Raw genomic sequence first — 17,119 nt, forward strand, 5'->3', positions numbered from 1 at the left:
GGAGATGCTTAGGAGGCGACGGTTACGCGAGGAGAATTGCTTGCAGGTGCGCTTCTGGAACGCACGGAGACCCCCCGGGGGGAAGGGGCCCGGGCTCGCGTCACTTAGTGTCTGCTCACCGATTTCCCTCTGAAGAGGGGGCCCAGGGCCTCTGCTGCGGGAGCGGGGAGGCTGTGCGGGCCCCTCCCGGGCACACATGGGTGTCCGCTCCTTCCTCCCCCTCCCCTCCCCTCGCACGGAGAGCGACAGGGAGGCAGCCGAAGACTTGAATTTTGAAAGGGGAGCTGGCGGCGCAGGAGCTGTGAATGAGACAGCTACTTAGGAAGCGAGTCCAGCCAGCCCGGGAGGCGGTGGAGACCCACGCCCGGAAGTAACCGGATTAGGTCTCAGGATGTGATCGCCCCCCGGGTCCCGGGGGAGCCGCCAAGGACGCGCAAGCGGAGGGCGCGGAGACAACTGGGAGTCAGAGTCACCATCCTTTTGGCTGGGAACGCCTCTGGGCGTTCCGGCGGGGTGGCGGTTGGGGTGGGGGAGGCCCTTGAGAACCGTGCGGCCCGGGGAGAGCCCACCCATCGCTGAGTCCCGACACAGGCTTTGAAGTTGCTGCAGTGGCTCGGCCCCTCCCCCGTCCGGCCCCGCGCAGCGCGGTGCCGCAGAGTCCAGGCCGTGCCCCCGTTTCGTCGCTAAGCGCTTATGGCGGCGGCTCATTGGACCACGTCGGTGGGGCGATTGCAGCCTCTGATCTGTGAGCTGCAAAGAGCTCCGAGGTTCATTCACAAATCTGCGCCCCGAGCCGTCCCTCCACGCACCCGAGCCAAGTCCCGGGACCCGGAGAGCCCGGGGTGTTGGGCGCTGCGGAGGAGGCCCGGCTTCTGTCGCTCCCTTCACCTCCCAGCCCGCAAGGGACTTGGGGGAAGGGGGAGCAAGCTTTCGCTCCGGAAGAAACGTTCGGAACCGAGGAGTCTGACTCCTGGATCCGGGTGCCTGTTGGATCCAGGTTCTCACTCCCGGGCCCTCCGGTCGAACCAAGGGTCCCGACAGGGCCCGAGGCACCCGCATCCCTAGGAGACAGGAGCTCGGCCAGGGCGCATCACCTGGTCCTGCTCCGAGCCAGAGGACGCAGTGTAGACACCCACCCCCACTCCGCCCCTCCACAGAGCTCCTCTCCCCTTGGGGCGTCGCTGGGCACAGGGCCGGTCGCTAGGAATCCCCAGTAAAACCGTGCTCGCCCAGACATTCGCGGCTTCCTCAGAGGGCGCTGGGGAAAGAGAAGGGACCTGATTTCTTCGACCTTCGGAGGAAAAGTGCTCGGGGCCTCCTAGGGATACAGCCCTGGAAGCTCACCTCATCTTAGCTTAGGCCGCAGCGAGGTGGGGAGGAGAGTTAGGAGAGGGGGAGAGGGGCTCTGCCCCCTGCAGAGGCCTCTAATTCTGGAGGAAAAAGACTGGGACACACCCAAGTGAGCCAAGGCCCGAGCCCCACGCACCTCCACCCACCCGGGGCGGCGCACAGCCAGCTCCTGCCGGGCATGGGCACTCGATCAAGGGAGCAAGTGGAAGGAAAATCCAGCTGGGTCCCCCATCGACACAACTGCCCCGCAGTCCAGCTTCTGGATTCCCGGGAGATGTGGAGAGCCTGGGGCCGGCTCCCGCTCCGCAGAGCAGACTGGACTGCGGTGGGTGCCTGGAATGCGCCTGCACCCTGTCCCTCGGACCCACGGGAGATCCGTGTTCCGCGAGCCCCCCTTCTCACCCTGGTCTGCCCCTACCTGCACCCCGCCGGCGAGTCTGCCACCGAGAGGCGCCTCCTTCCCCGGGAAGGGAGCTCCCCTCCGCGCAGACCCGCATTGCCCTTCTTTTCGCTCGGTTTTGTTTTCCAGGGGTACTTTCTGCAGAAAGGAGATTCTCCTCCGGGCAGAAGGGCTACCGGCCTGCAGTCAACTCAGCCTCGGACCCCGGGAGATGCTCACCACTCTGCGGATCCTGATCCGAAATCCTTTCTGGCCGCCCACTGCGGAGAGTGTCCTCGTAGCGAGGTTTTCAATCGAAGGAGCCTGGGCTCCACATTTCGTCTTCAAGCCTGAGCTTTCAGGGCTGCTTTGCACGACGTGCAGCTGAACTTGTGTCTGCAAACGGGACAGAAAACCCTAAGTGCCGCCCGACCTTCCTCTTGGGGAACCCGCACTTTGTCCTGGGAGCGCGCCCAGCGCCTTAGTACCAAACTTTCTGGCCGGGGCTGGCAGAGCTCAGAGTCCCGCTTCCCCCTAGGCGCGGCCCGCTAACATCTGTAACCCAAATGTTGCGCCGCGGCCAAAATTAGCCCTGGCAGTGCGAACAGAGAACTAAAAGCAGGCAGTGAATGAGAACAGCTCGCATTTCTCCTTCCTGGTAGATGGGGAGGTGTAAATCCCGAGGAATTCTAGGGCATTCGCTCCATACGTGGGAAATCTTCGCGCGTATCCCGTTTCTTTCTCCCAGCCTGTGTTAATGCTCCAAACGGTGTCGAGTTGCTCAACTTTGCCGTCATCACAGAGGCTGTTGTGTCTCAGGGGATTAACTGATGTGAGACACAAAAAACCCTGCAACTCCATAACATAAACTATAACACAGCCTTTCTGGAGAGGGCTGGAATACTCGAGTGAGTTTCCGAGAGGAAAAGAGGAGTTTTCTTGGAGGAGAAACAGAGCACTTCTATCATGCGCCTTCACTGAGAAATCTTCTTCTACTGAGCTTTTCTTTAAGTGGAACCAGAAGTGCTGGGATGAGAGGGAAAGGACGGGAGTGCGTCCAAAGGTGGACAGCAGGTCCCCATCCCTGGTGGGAGTGAGGCCGGACGGCATTCCCCGGAAAGGTGGTTTGGGCCTTGGACAAGGCTAGAGGCAGGAGTCCATGATGCAGGGATGACACAGTGCCCCTCCGTGTGTGAGTCCACGAAGGTCACTACTGAGGCTTTGTGCTTGTAAAAGGTCGCCACGCTTCACACAAGCTTCTGTACTCAACACAGGGATTGATTGGGTACAGGGATCCCCCCATACCGTACACGTAAGCACGTATGTCAATTAAAGATGCTCGTGCTAAAGAAATGGCCAACTTTGTTGAACTCAGAGGAACTGATCATTTAACTAAGTAGAGGAGATGTTTGAATTTAATTCGCAATTTAGTTGCCTTTTTATATAAAACTATGTATCTTTATATTTGATGAATGAAAAAAGAAATCAGTTCATGACTTAAACATACGTTTTTAAAAATATATTTCCCCCAACTTAGCCAATATATAAATTAATTGAGTTCTCCCGGTTAAGCACCATTCAGTTGTGATATTTAAGAGTGGGGGTGGTTGTTTAGATATTTTCTTCCTCACGTGAAACCTAGACTAATGAGTTATCATCTAACACGCTGTAGGTAGTTTGGCTGGGCTGGATCCATATGGTTTCAGTTAAATCTAGATTGTACTTGCCTAAAATTCTGTAAACCTCTAACTATGCAAATCCTATTTCCAAAAATGCCGGGAAGTCACTGTATAAGAGTTTAAGCTACACTAGCCTCTCTGTGATTACTTGTAGCCTTTGGGGAAAGAATAGAAGAAAAGAAAACGTCAGGCTCTGTGAGGTGGGGCTGGTGTTTCAGGGGTTCCTTTTGAACATCTTGTTTTCTTTCCAAAGGTCAAAAGGAAGGCAGTGGATACATACTAGAATTTCTTCCATCTGTGAGTGGTTGCAAGGCTGGAGAAGGTGGCTAATGTATTTCAAGGCTCATTATCCTTTTCTGTGTTTTCCTTCCTGTGTGGGTATGCTTAGCCAGCTCAAGCCTTGGGTGCCATTCCTCAAATTCCTTGGCCAAACTAATTTTACTTATTTGACTGGATTATTTGAAAGGTGCCACTTTCTTCTGGGTTGCTGTGATTTTGATGGGGCATTTTCATAAGAGTCCAGGCATTAGGTGGTGAGACAGTCTGTGCTCCCAAACCTGCCCCTCCCAGGGCTCCCGGGAGACTGCAGAATGCGGGTCTGTCTGGGGAGTCTCAGGGGTGGGCCTTGAGTGGAAGTGGGCCCACCTTCCACAGGAGTCCAAATTTTATAGGAGTAAGAACAGCAGTAAAACAGGATAAGAGAACAGGCAGGGAGCTGCCAAGGAAAGGTGATTCCTGGGGAGGCAGGTCACCCAGAATAAGGCTCCCCTGGCGCTGGGGAGCCGGAAGGGGGAGCGGGCACAGAGGACCTGGTTTAGGTGTGGGGGTTGCTAGCACAAGTGGAGCCATCCTTCCGATTCTCCTTCAGAAGCGACTGCTTTCCAGAGAAACCAGGTGAGGTACAGTTTCTGCATCTTTACACGCCAGCTCTGGAGATCTGCCCGCCTGCCCCCAGCCGCCCCCCTCCCCGGGCAAGCCTGGGCTAAGTATCAAGTCAGGACAGAAGGGCGGTCCCCAGTGGGCGCCTGGCCCACTCTGCTTCCCCAGCACCTAGGGAGCTTTGGCTCAGCACAGGCGCTTCTCCAGCGATCGGGGCAGAACCAGGACGTGCAATGCGACTGCCCGCCCCCCTCCCCGGCAGAGCTTCTGTCGGCGCCAACCCACCCACCAGGCTCTGCCCGCGCCACGCGCGCCTCTGGCGGGCCTGGGGCGGGGAAAGGCCAAGCGCTGGGCACGCGAGGGCCTGTGCACCCCAGTTCCTACGACGCTCCTGGCCCCTTTCAGGCCGCCGCTGCCGCATTTAACCCCTTCCTTCCGGGGGTTATTCCGAAGAAGTCCCAGACCCTAGACCCAGCCTCCCAGACCCCGTCCCCGAGCTCCCCCGGGTGGGCCTGTAGGCCGGTCCTCCTTCGCTCCGAGGAGAGCGCAGACACGCAACGTCTTCGCCCGTTGGCCCCGCCCGCCCCACCCCTGCTCCCCGCGCCCCTTCGTTTCGGCCTTTGTCTACAGGCCGGGTCGGAGCGTCAGCACCAGGAGCCGAGGGTGTCTCTCTGCTCGCCCCAGGGAAGGTGTTTCTCTCCTATCGGCCCCAATTCCCGGCCCGGCGCCTGGGGCTTGGCCCTGCGGGGCTCGGCTCCCATCCGAGGGCGCAGGGCTGGCCCGGCCTGCTTTGGCTGAGGTGGAGATCTCGCTCTCAGGGATTGTTGGGCGTCTCTGCCCCGCGAGTAACGAGACCGCCGCGAGCGAACGGCTTTCATTGAGTCCATTTTTCCAAGTGTCACCACGTCAACCTAGAGGAGCGAGGCGAGTGAGGGGACGCAGAGGGGCCGGAAAAGTCACCCTTCTCTGGCCTCGTTTTCTGATAAAAACGGGAGCCTGGCTCGGCAGCCGGGCGCCCGGTGTCTCCGGGGCGCTTCACTGAGATTTTGTTTGCAAAACTAGCGTCCGTGTCCTGAAGCGCACGGCGTCTGGAAGCTGCTTTCCTGCTCGCCCTCTCCGAGGCCCCTCTTTGTGCAGCGAGCCTGAGAAATATGGAGGACCGTCCTCCGCAAGCGGGTGGTCGCGGGCGCTCTCCGATTCCTGGGTGAAGCTAGAAGGAAAACGGGGTTCCCGGGTCAGAGCCTCACTTTCCATCCCGGGAGAAACAAATGTCCGGTGAGGGCTCGTCTGATCCGCACAGAAAGGCCGACCTTGAGGGTGGCGGTCTTTCGGGGGAGAAAGCGGAGGCGCTGGGCTCGCGGGCGCGCGGCAGCCGGGGCTGGCATAGCAGAAGAGAGGCAGGCACGCCACTGCCCCGCATCCCCAGAAAGCGCGAGGCGCCGTCCCAGCTGGGGCAGGCGGCCGAGCCCGGTCCTCACGCGCGCTTCTCGAAGCTTCCTGAAACACCTTGCGGAGAGTTCCGAGTGTATGGAACTTAGCACCGCCCAGCCCTTGGGCAGCTCAACTTTCTGCAGCCCCATCCCAGCTTCCCCCGCCCTTTGAACGGTGACCCCTCTCAACGCTTTCCCAGAGTCGTTTCGTGTTTGGGTCCACTTTGAGGGGCCCGGTACCCTCTAGTTATCTCTCTCTTCATTTATTTCTCTTTCTCCTATTCCTCCCTCCACCTCTCACCTTCCTCCTTTCCAGGACAGCGACCCACGAATTTCTCTTCCTCCAGCCAACCCCCCGGCCCAGCCCTCAGACCCTGCGCGGGCAGGTCTCCACCCACCGGCCCGCCAGGCGCCCTGGAGGTGAGGCTCTGCTTCCCAGAGTCTCTGTTGCAGCCACGAATTGGGGTCTGGGTCGCAGGAAGGCACAGGGCTGAAGCCCAGCGTCTTGGGGACATTTATACTGAGGCAGTCAGCGGCAAAGAGTCCTAAGAATTCAGAAAATACTTCTCAGGAAGCCGCCTAACTGGCTTTCATGGGACAGGTGGAGCCATTAACCTGGGATGGTTTTGCAGGAACCAAAGAGTTCAGGGTCCCTCCTCCCCCCATACCATGTTCAGGAGACCCAGAGTCACTGGACCCTCCCTTTCCTGACTGGTGATCATCAGGGTTTCCAGAGTTGCAGAAAATTCTCCCCCCAAAAAACCAAGTAAGCGTCAATAAGACTTCCCACAAACTCTCACCAGCCCTGTTTTCCTGGGGGCAGGTAGACTGTGGGGTCTGATTTTTTGAGACTCGGGGAGGACCCCTGGCAGGTGTGTGCCTAGCCAGAACATTTGGTAAGGACTCCTCCAATGAAGAAAAAGTGGAGGAATCCAGCCCCAGCGAGAAGAGGCTTCCCCACCCTGCCCTAGACACACAGGACAGAGGGCACACTCTGACCAGAGCTACCTCCAGTGGCCAGGAGGCCAGCCCAGCACCTCCTCCCCCACCACTCCCCTCCTGGGGGGGTGGGGGTGTAATTTTCCTGGGAGCAGCGCTGTGGGAACTGTCGTTTCTCATCCCAGCCCAGCCAGCACTCTGAAGCCTGCAGAGTAAGGACAGCACCTGGGATGGACACTGGGAAGGGAGCAAGGCCAGGGTGCAACCTTCAGGCCCCAGGTGGCCTGGGAGGCCACCCTGCTTCGGAGATGCTTGCCCAGACTCCCCAAGTTCACTCAGGGCCTGGCAGCTCCCTCCTGGCTGCCTCTGCGGGGGTCTGGGCTGCTGAGCACGCTGCAGCTGCCCAGGGCCAATCAGCCCCAGGGTGCCCGTGCCAGGCTGCGGCCTCCCCGCCTCCCCCGCACTGAGGGTACTCATGGCGTGCAAATGCTCCTGCACCCCCAGAGCTGCCCTATCGGATGTTTCCAGGAATTCACACATTTCCATAAAAATGCATTTTAAATGATGGACAGGCGAGCCTGGGGTAACAACGGGTGTTTGGTGGGCAGACAAGAGCAAATGGGAAGGAGCCCGAGGGAGGAGGGGGAAGAGAAGAGGAAACAGAACTTCCAGTTGAACATTCTGACAACAGCTGGACGGAAAGTCTAGAAAAGATGAAGAGAGAGGAGGGGAGAAACCAACTGGGGCTCCCACCCTTGCCACTGGATTCCTAATTCTCCTTTCAAATGGGTCCTGCTCTCCTGCAAAATTAGTTTAAAGGATTTTAAAACAAAGAAAACGAGATGACCGGTCTGGGAGCTCCTCAATCAGAGTAGAGAAGTTAGAGGGGGGCGGGCGACTTGAAGTCTTAGCTGAACCGTCACCCCTCCTCTCCTTGGCTAAAAGGATTCCCTTAGAACCTCCGAGGCTCCTGGATTTCTCCCTTCGCAAACGGAGCCGCATACTGCATTCCCCCGCTCTTTCGGATCGCTATGCATGTTTCATGAGGGTCGCTGTCCCCGGGTGGAATGCGGCCGTATGCACGCGCCTCCCTGCACACGCACACGCACACACACGCACACTTACAATAAGTGTCTGCAGGAGGAGTGTCCTGCGCGCCAGCTCTGCGTTTAAGACAGGAAGCTGCCGGGTTACCGAGTCAAATGGGAGTGACACTATTCCTCTCCATCAGAAAGGAAAGCGGACCACAAAAGTCCCTTTGTATCTCGGCAGCTCATTTAATATTATTTATGCATTTTTGTGCAAGGAATTGTGGGATTTCGCCCCACGGTAAACAATATGGAAATGCTAAAAATAGCGATCTTCCTGTGCGTGTCCACCTACGTGCCCCAGGGTGACCTGGCGGGGCTGTCCCGGGGTGACTCAGATCCCTGAACCGCGAAGCGACAGGGAAAGCGCGTGCGAGCGCAGGAGACGCGGTCGGGGGTCTCTCTGGGTTCCCCGGCTCCCGCACCCGGAGCGGGGGACGCGGCCGCTTTAAGGGGAGGAGGGGCGGCGGGCTGCTCCTGTCACCCAGCGGCGGCCGGAGCGTCACGTGGGCGCGCGGCGCCGCGGCCATTGGCCCGAGGCACGTGTCCAGGAGACCGGCCTGCGACGTCACTTGAGGGGGCTCTGTTAAAAATAAGAACAAAAATCCAGAGTGAAAGTGTCTCAGGTTGCGCCGAGTGGCCTGGAAATTTCCGAGTCCGCGCGGAGGCCGAGGCGGCGAGGGCGGCGGACGGCCGGGGAACGCGGGCGGCCCAGCCCGGCCCGGCCGGGCCCTGGCCTCGCGACTCTCACCCATGCGACTCGGGCCGCGGAGCTCCGCGGGGCTCGGCGGGGGCGCGGCCGCACGCCGGTGGGGCGCCCCGGCCGGCAGCGGGGCGGCGGCCGCGAGGAGGGGGCCTCCATGTGCGTGCGGGCGGTGGCGGGCGCGCTGACCGCGGGCGCCCGGCACCCTCGAGGGCCGGCTAGGGCGCGCGGGCGGGGACGGCCGGGCGGCGGCGGTGGCCGGAGCCGGCCCGGGCGGGCGTGAGCGCCGGGGAGCGCGCTGCCTGCATGCGCGCAGCTCTCGCCCCGGGCGGCCCAGGCGGCGGCGCCGGAGCCCGAGGCGGCCGGACGCGGAGAGGAGCGGGGAGCCCGGGAGGCGGCCCGCGTCCCCGCCGGACCACTGCGACTGTCTAAACCCCGGTCACGCGGCGAAGTCGACGACTTGGCTCTGTTGAATCTCCCATCGTCTGGGCGAGCGGGGCGGCTCGTGGTGTTTCTAACCCAGTTCGTGGATTCAAACGTGGCTCCGCGCCGAGCGCGGCCGGCGACTTGTAGGACCCCAGCCCTGGCCGCGGCCGCCGCGCACGCCCTCGGAAGACTCGGCGGGGTGGGGGCGCGGGGGTCTCAGTGTGCGCCGCGGGAGGGCCAAAGGCTGATTTGGAAGGGCGTCCCCGGAGAACCAGTCTGGGATTTACTGTGAACAGCATGGAGGAGAATGACCCCAAGCCTGGCGAAGCGGCGGCGGCGGTGGAGGGACAGCGGCAGCCGGAATCCAGCCCCGGCGGCGGCTCGGGCGGCGGCGGTAGCAGCCCAGGCGAAGCGGACACCGGGCGCCGGCGGGCTCTGATGCTGCCCGCGGTCCTGCAGGCGCCCGGCAACCACCAGCACCCGCACCGCATCACCAACTTCTTCATCGACAACATCCTGCGGCCCGAGTTCGGCCGGCGAAAGGACGCGGGGACCTGCTGTGCGGGCGCGGGAGGAGGAAGGGGCGGCGGAGCCGGCGGCGAAGGCGGCGCGAGCGGTGCGGAGGGAGGCGGCGGCGCGGGCGGCTCGGAGCAGCTCTTGGGGTCGGGCTCCCGAGAGCCCCGGCAGAACCCGCCGTGTGCGCCCGGCGCGGGCGGGCAGCTCCCAGCCGCCGGCAGCGACTCTCCGGGTGACGGGGAAGGCGGCTCCAAGACGCTCTCGCTGCACGGTGGCGCCAAGAAAGGCGGCGACACCGGCGGCCCCGTGGACGGGGCGCTCAAGGCCCGCGGCTTGGGCGGCGGCGACCTGTCGGTGAGCTCGGACTCGGATAGCTCACAAGCCGGCGCCAACCTGGGCGCGCAGCCCATGCTCTGGCCGGCGTGGGTCTACTGTACGCGCTACTCGGACCGGCCTTCTTCAGGTGAGCCCGCGGGGACCACGCGTCCCGGCTCGCCGCGGGGAGGTCCGCGGAGCTGGGGGGCGGTGCTGGCGCGGGAACTTGCCGGGAGGAAAACATCTCGAACCTCCCCCGCACATACGCACAAAGACTCACGCGACATTGTGTGAAGCTGACGCCGGCCCGGGCAGCGGCCAGGAGTCCAGCGGCAGGACTGATTCGCTAGGGGATACAGACTTCTTAGGACCGCAGAAGGGACCTCCTTTCTTTCTCTGTCTCTCTCTCTCTGTCTTCCCCCTCTCTCTTCCACCCCCTTGGGGCATCTCTTCCCATCACCTAGCCCCTGTCTCCCCCACCGTAGGTTTTTTTGGTGGGAACGGGGTGGCTAGAAGATGGGCCCGGAAGTGCACACTCTCAACCCCTTCCCTACGATCTTCCAACTCAGGCCAGGCCGGGGACGCATGCCCCAGCCCACCCCAGACTCGTCCTACCATCCAGTTATCCCGGCTGTGCTCGGGGAAGACAAGGCGAGGCCCTTTGCCGCTTTGCCTTCTGCCCCTCGGGCCTGCGCTGACCGGTGGGGCTCAGGAGGATGCACACAGGGAAGGAGGAAAATAAAGGCGCCCTTTCCCCTTGGCTCCACTTTGTTTGCCAGCGCCAGCCCGCAGTGGTGGGGCTCAGCCCCCTTCCTGCACACAGCGAGGACAAGGGAGGCAGCCGTCCCTCCAGCATCTGCCATCCCCAAATAGGAAGGACGTTCTCAGGGTTTCCTGGGGGCTGCTGATGGGAAAGGGGCAGCATTTGCAGAGGCCCTGCAGAGATGCTGGGTGTATTTTTTCATAGATCTGCGATTTTAAAAAACTAAGTCCGTGTCCTTGTAGAAATCCTCGACTGCATTCCATGCGGGTCTGCGGCTGGGAACCGCCATTAGGAGTGGGCTGTTTGACCCCGAGCTGGCAGCGGATCCCCGCTGCCCCCAAACCCTCAACTATTTTGCGGGGGTCATTTGCCCAGATCACAGCAGGAGTGAGCCAACCCTTCGGCCGCCATCCCGCAGAAATATGCGTGCATATTTCTGATGAAATTCAGATTTCTCAGCTAGATCTGAAATTTGCTCCATTGTTCTCGTCTTCCTCCTTTGTTAATATTTAATTAACATACAGGCTCACAATGCCGGGCGAGGAGACTCGGCCGGGCTTTGTGCGGCGGCGCCGGGAGTTCGCTGAGCCGGCCCCCAACGGCCCGGGAGCTGGGCAGCACCGCCCGGCCCGGCCCGGCCCAGCCCAGCCCAAGTCGCCTATCTTCATGGGCTTTGAAATATCCCTGCAAGATAATGTTTCTGCTCTTTGGTGTCTCCGAAAGAAAGGGCAGAGAGAGTTTTCTTGGGGAGGTTTGATTCTGTTTCTGAGACTCCTAAGTATTTGTCTTTTGAAAGAAAATCAAGAAAAAAAAGAGAACTAAAAATTATTATTCTAGGGAAATTTATTGCTATAAAATGGCGTCCTTTTGAGGGCTGCTTCATGGGTGCATTAACAAGAGCCCCAGGACCAGAAGAGTTTGGGGGTAGAGTTCTGGGGAAGGGAGTGGTTGGAGACCCAGACAGAGATGGGCTCTGGGAGCAGGAGGTTGGGGCCTCTCCTGGAGCCTTGTGCCCCATCCCCCACCACCATTCCGGAGGGCCAACCCCATCCCCAAATCTGCACCTACCCCCACCAAAGCGAGGCCCACTGGCCTGGAGCCCTGGGCGTGAGCAAGACAGTCACTGAGTGTGTACGTGTGCGTGGGGTGGATGCCCAAGTGTAGGGTGTGTGCTGTCATGGGTGGTGAGCCTGCCTATGGGTTGCTTTAAAAGCTGCCCTTGGTGCTCCTGTGGTGGTGCCCACAGATCCTCTTTCTCCAGGCCCCTCTCCTGGAGAGAGCACAAGGCTCAGTTGGCCATGAGGGAGTGCTTGGCGTTCACCCTGGGCCTCCAGTTGGTCCCCCACCTCTTGCTGGGCACAGCCCCAGCACCCTAGTTGACTCTCCTGACCTGGGCAGGGTGCAGTCCCAGGGCCTCCATTGTGATCCACATTCCTCTTCTCAGGGTGCCCGGCAGCTCTCCGGCCCTGAAGGGTGGGGGGCCCAGGCCTTCTCCAGCCGCAGGGACCTGTGATGAAGCTGGGGCCAGATGCTCCCTAAAGCTGATTCATACACTGCACAAATTGAAACCCAGGGGTGAGGTCACCACTCCCTGCCAATGGCCTTGCCCCCTTCTTCCCCCACAGGGAACGCCAGGGGGTTGAGCCTCTTAACACCAAAAGGAAACTGATGACACTTCCCTCCTTCTGCTCTCCTCCCTCTGCCCTTTCCCCATGGATAGCAGGTCCTAGGAGCCTTACAGCGACCCTGCCCAAAACCTGGGGCAGGTCCATAGGGAGGAGGCCAGGGCAGGTTCAGAAGTCTGAATCCCAGTTGGGAGGCACAGTGGGGAGGGTCAGAAGTGGACCTGGACAAGGTCAGCTGGGCTACCCTGCTGCCCTCAGTGAAGCAGTCCCATGTCTGGGGAAAGGGTGGTACAGTCAACACCCTTGCAGAGCCAGGTCCCCTCTCCTGGACAGGAAACCTGGGAGATTTCCAGTGGGTGAAGGACTCACCCACTGTGAGGAGCTCAGTGCCCCTCCCCACCCAGGAGGGAAGTGCATGCACTGACTCTTCCTTGAAGGAATGAACTTGGGTCCACAGAGCCCTTGGCTGGAAGTCATAGAGGAGCTTGGGTGGAGGCAGACACTCTGGGCCCCTCCTGTCCTTGGGCCCCACCTGCCCCTGACTCCCACAGCCCTTGACACCCTGTGGGGTATCCCCATGAGGGTCCCCATCACAGCCCTCAGGGCGCCTCCTGCTACTGTGACCGCCCTGCAGTCTTTCCCAGTCTTCTCTCCTCCCCTCTCTCCCAGCACCTACCACCATCTCTGTTCCTGAACAGAGCCTCAGAAAGGACTGGGAAAAACCAGGCCAGAAAGTGTGGGGAGTTTTGCTTACATCCAGGAGTTTTACTTTTATCTAGAGACCCCTCGTTTGTGGTCAGCCTGTCAACTAGGCGTGCCCCATAGTCCCATTTACATCACACCCAGTCCTCCCTCACCAAGTGGTGGAGGTCCGCGTTGAGCCCATGCCCAGTCCGAAGTCCAACCCCACATCTGGCCGTTCAGCCTCGAGTGGCCTTGGACGAGTCACTTCCCCTCTTGGGGCCCCAGAATCCTTACCCGGTGCCTATTGGGTGGCACACCTCTGAGTAACCTGACTTCTCGCTGTCCGCCACATCTACCCAGGTCCCAGGTCTCGAAAACCAAAGAAGAAGAACCCGAACAAAGAGGACAAGCGGCCGCGCACGGCCTTTACCGCCGAGCAGCTGCAGAGGCTCAAGGCCGAGTTCCAGACCAACAGGTACCTGACAGAGCAGCGGCGCCAGAGCCTGGCGCAGGAGCTCAGCCTCAACGAGTCACAGATCAAGATTTGGTTCCAGAACAAGCGCGCCAAGATCAAGAAGGCCACGGGCAACAAGAACACGCTGGCCATGCACCTCATGGCACAGGGCTTGTACAACCACTCCACCACCGCCAAGGAGGGCAAGTCGGACAGCGAGTAGGGCGGGGGCATGGAGGCCAGGTCTCAGTCCGCGCTAAACAATGCAATAATTTAAAATCATAAAGGGCCAGTGTATAAAGATTATACCAGCATTAATAGTGAAAATATCGTGTATTAGCTAAGGTTCTGAAATATTCTATGTATATATAATTTACAGGTGGTATAAAATCCAAAATATCTGACTATAAAATATTTTTTTGAGTTTTTTGTGTTTATGAGATTATGCTAATTTTATGGTTTTTTTTCTTTTTTGCGAAGGGGGCTGCTTAGGGTTTCACCTTTTTTTAATCCCCTAAGCTCCATTATATGACATTGGACACTTTTTTATTATTTCAAAAGAAGAAAAAATTAAAACAACTTGCTGAAGTCCAAAGATTTTTTATTGCTGCATTTCACACAACTGTGAACCGAATAAATAGCTCCTATTTGGTCTATGACTTCTGCCACTTTGTTTGTGTTGGCTTGGTGAGGACAGCAGGAGGGGCCCACACCTCAAGCCTGGGCCAGCCACCTCAAGGCCTTGGGGAGCTTAGGGGACCTGGTGGGGGAGAGGGGACTTCCAGGGTCCTTGGGCCAGTTCTGGGATTTGGCCCTGGGAAGCAGCCCAGCGTATCCCAGGCCTGCCCTGGGAAGTCGGCTCCATGCTCACCAGCAGTCGCCCAGGCCCGCAGCCTCACCCAGCTCCCTCTCCTCACCCTCCTGCGCCTAACTCCCTCCTCCTTCTCCTTTCTCCTCCTCCTCCTCCTTCCTCCCGCTCCTCCTTCTTTTTCTTCTCCTCCTCCTTCCTTCCTTCTCCTCCTCCTCTTCTCTCCTCCTCCTCACCAAGGCCCAACCGTGTGCATACATCGTCTGCGTCTGTGGTCTGTGTCGCTGTCCCCAGTCCCGCCACAGCCCTGCCGCAGGCCTAACCCTCCTGCCCTGGGCACTGCCTCCATGCAGAAGCGCTTCGAGGTTCTGGGGCCAAAGGCCTGGGGTGTGTGGCCTAAAGCCCGAGAGCGGTGGGGCGACCCTCCTTTTGGCTTGGCCCCAGGAATTTCCTGTGACTCCACCAGCCACCCTGGGTGCCAGCCAGGGTCCCAGAAATGAGGCCATGGCTCACTGTTTCTGGGCGGGCAGAAGGCTCTGTAGAGGGAGATGGCATCATCTTCCTTTCCTTTTTCTTCTCTTCCCTATTTTTTTCTTTTTTTCCTTTATTTTTTTCTTTTCTTGGAGTGGCTGCTTCTGCTATACAGAACATTCTTCCAAGATAAATATGTGTGCTTACACATATGTCTGTAGCATGTGAACACACACACGCACACCGCACACACGCGCACACATGCACACACGCACGCACACGCACACATGCACACACACACGCACACGCGCGCACACACACACACACACCAGGTGTGTTTGAGTCCACAGTTCTGGAACATGTGGCTACTTTGTCTTTCAAAAGAACTCAGAATCCTCCAGGATCTAGAAGAAGGAAGAAAATGTGTAAATAATCATTTCTTATCACTTTTTGTCTTTTCTTGTTTTTAAAAATATACATTTTATTTTTGAAGGTGTGGTACAGTGTAAATTAAATATATTCAATATATTTCCCACCAAGTACCTATATATATATATAAACAAACACATTATCTATATATAACTCCACACTGTCTTCTGTTTAGTGTATGGGGAAAGACCAATCCAACTGTCCATCTGTGGCTGGGACAGCCCAGGGGGTGTGCCCACGGCTGACCCAGGGGGTGTGCCCACGGCTGACCCAGGGGGTGTGCCCACGGCTGAGCTGGGAGTCCCAGTGGTCTCCCTGAGGACTGAGGGTGAACTTCTCTTTTGCCTTAAACCTCTTTATTTCACTGCAGTAATAGTTTTTACGTTGTACATAATAGTGTAAACCTTTTTAAAAAGGAAAGTATAAAAACAAAAGCTGTAATTTAAAAGTCTGTGAATAACCATCTGCTGCTTAGGAAACTCAATGAAATGACATGCCTTTTTAGCAGGAAGCAAAGTTTGTTTCTGTTTTTTGTTTTCTTTGTTGTTTTAGTTTATAAAACGTGCATTTTACAGTTCCAGTGTCAAATATTTATAATCTTATGAGAAATGAATGAATGTTTCTATTTACAACTGTGGTTATCAAAATTGTGAACACCCCCCTCCCATGCATTTTTGTGTGTTTAAATTCTTGAAGGTTACATTAAATAAAACAAAACCTCTTTATTATAAAATACTGAAGGTCCCAGGTGGAATGATGAGTTTTCTAAGCATGTCTGAGTCCAGAGGAACTGCCTAGGTATCCTCCCCAGTACTCAGGTGCTCACGGCCTTCGCCCCGCCTCGGAGCAGGTGCCAGGTGCCTTTGTAGCGAGACGTGATTATTATTATTATTTTTTAAATAAGACAGTTTGGATATGTCACATATGAGCACAGAATAACCAAAATAATTTAAGTACACATTTTGTTACCAGGAGGAAGTGTTCAAAACTACGGTGCTATTCCAGTGACTACATTTTTTTAAATTTCGCGAAGTTCAACAGGTCTCCCACCGGCTGGGTGCCCACTGGCCCTGCCACCCGTGCTGGACCGACCGAGGCGCTTCCCCCTGGGGACAGGAACTTTTTACTCCACTGAGACAAAGAGACTGTCCCTTTCAAAGTGTCATTTTTGTTTACCTTTTGTTGTTTCCTCCCCAAAACAAAAGACTTTGTACAACTTCCTAAGCAGGATTGGGGGAGGGGCCAGCTTCGCCTGTGCTGACCGCGCCTCTGGAGTCCGCTCATCAGGAAGTGTTTGGGGTCTTTGAGCGAGTGATCTACGCGTTGAATTGCTGTTTTTCCAAACTTTCATGGCTTAAAAAAATTTTTTTTCTTCTCCCTGTAAAAGAAACTCAGAGACTGGCGATCTGTTACCGAAGGCAACTTTTTAGGCGTTTTCTGTTTCCCCAGGCAGCTGGGCCGTTGGCTTTCCCAGGTGGAAGCGGGGCCTCTGGGCTGGGCCTCTGCCCTGCCAGGAAGCGGTCTGGGGGCTGCCCCTCGGGATTTTCAGGCCCCTGGAAGGAGAGAGCTGGGGTCTCACCGCGGAGACTCCCGAGTTCTCGTTGCCTGGGCCCGAGCTGTGCCCCAGGGTCATCGCTGATGGGGCGAGACCACGCATTCTCCACGAACCCCGACTTCTGAACAGTTCAGAAAGTTCGTAGATTAAAAACCAAACCAAAAATACTGGCACAACTTCTATTGCCGTATTGGCCTCTCTCATTTTAATAAAAATACGGTAACATGAAGCGATCATTTTTTAAAAATCTGTTTTCAAATTATAACACTGAAAAGGGGCAAGGCACAGCTTTGTAAGGTCATGAGTTCCCCGTCCTCAGAGGTGTTCAAGCAGACACTAGGCTTACAGTGGCATGGAGAGTGTTCTTTCTCTTTGGAACTGGATGAGTCCTCAGACCCTTGAAACGCTGAGATTTTTCTTTTTACTCCTATGTTTATTACATTTTAACCCAACAGCATATAATCTAAGCTGCTCCCTCATGGAGAGCCGCGGCTGCGCCACCTGCCTGCTTTCGCCATGGAGACCGGAGTCAGGCCTGCAGGGAAGACGGTGCGCCTTTCCCAAGTCCTCTGCCCGCTGGTTCCTCCCGGGCCTCCCGGGCCTCCCGGGCTCTGCGTGCCGCGGAT

The 17,119-nt window shown here is 57.8% G+C and overlaps 1 protein-coding gene across 1 annotated transcript; it reads left to right on the forward strand.

Annotated features, from left to right (window-relative positions):
* Nucleotides 1-8,552: 8,552 nt before the first annotated feature.
* On the forward strand, nucleotides 8,553-14,926 carry EN2 (engrailed homeobox 2). Its single transcript, XM_003280856.4, has 2 exons — nucleotides 8,553-9,852; nucleotides 13,137-14,926. Exons 1-2 carry the CDS (start codon nucleotides 9,171-9,173, stop codon nucleotides 13,451-13,453), a joined length of 999 nt encoding a protein of 332 aa, XP_003280904.2. The 5' UTR covers nucleotides 8,553-9,170; the 3' UTR covers nucleotides 13,454-14,926.
* Nucleotides 14,927-17,119: the final 2,193 nt, after the last annotated feature.

Source organism: Nomascus leucogenys, chromosome 13, assembly GCF_006542625.1.
Source record: "Nomascus leucogenys isolate Asia chromosome 13, Asia_NLE_v1, whole genome shotgun sequence".
NCBI classification, from domain to species: domain Eukaryota; kingdom Metazoa; phylum Chordata; class Mammalia; order Primates; family Hylobatidae; genus Nomascus; species Nomascus leucogenys.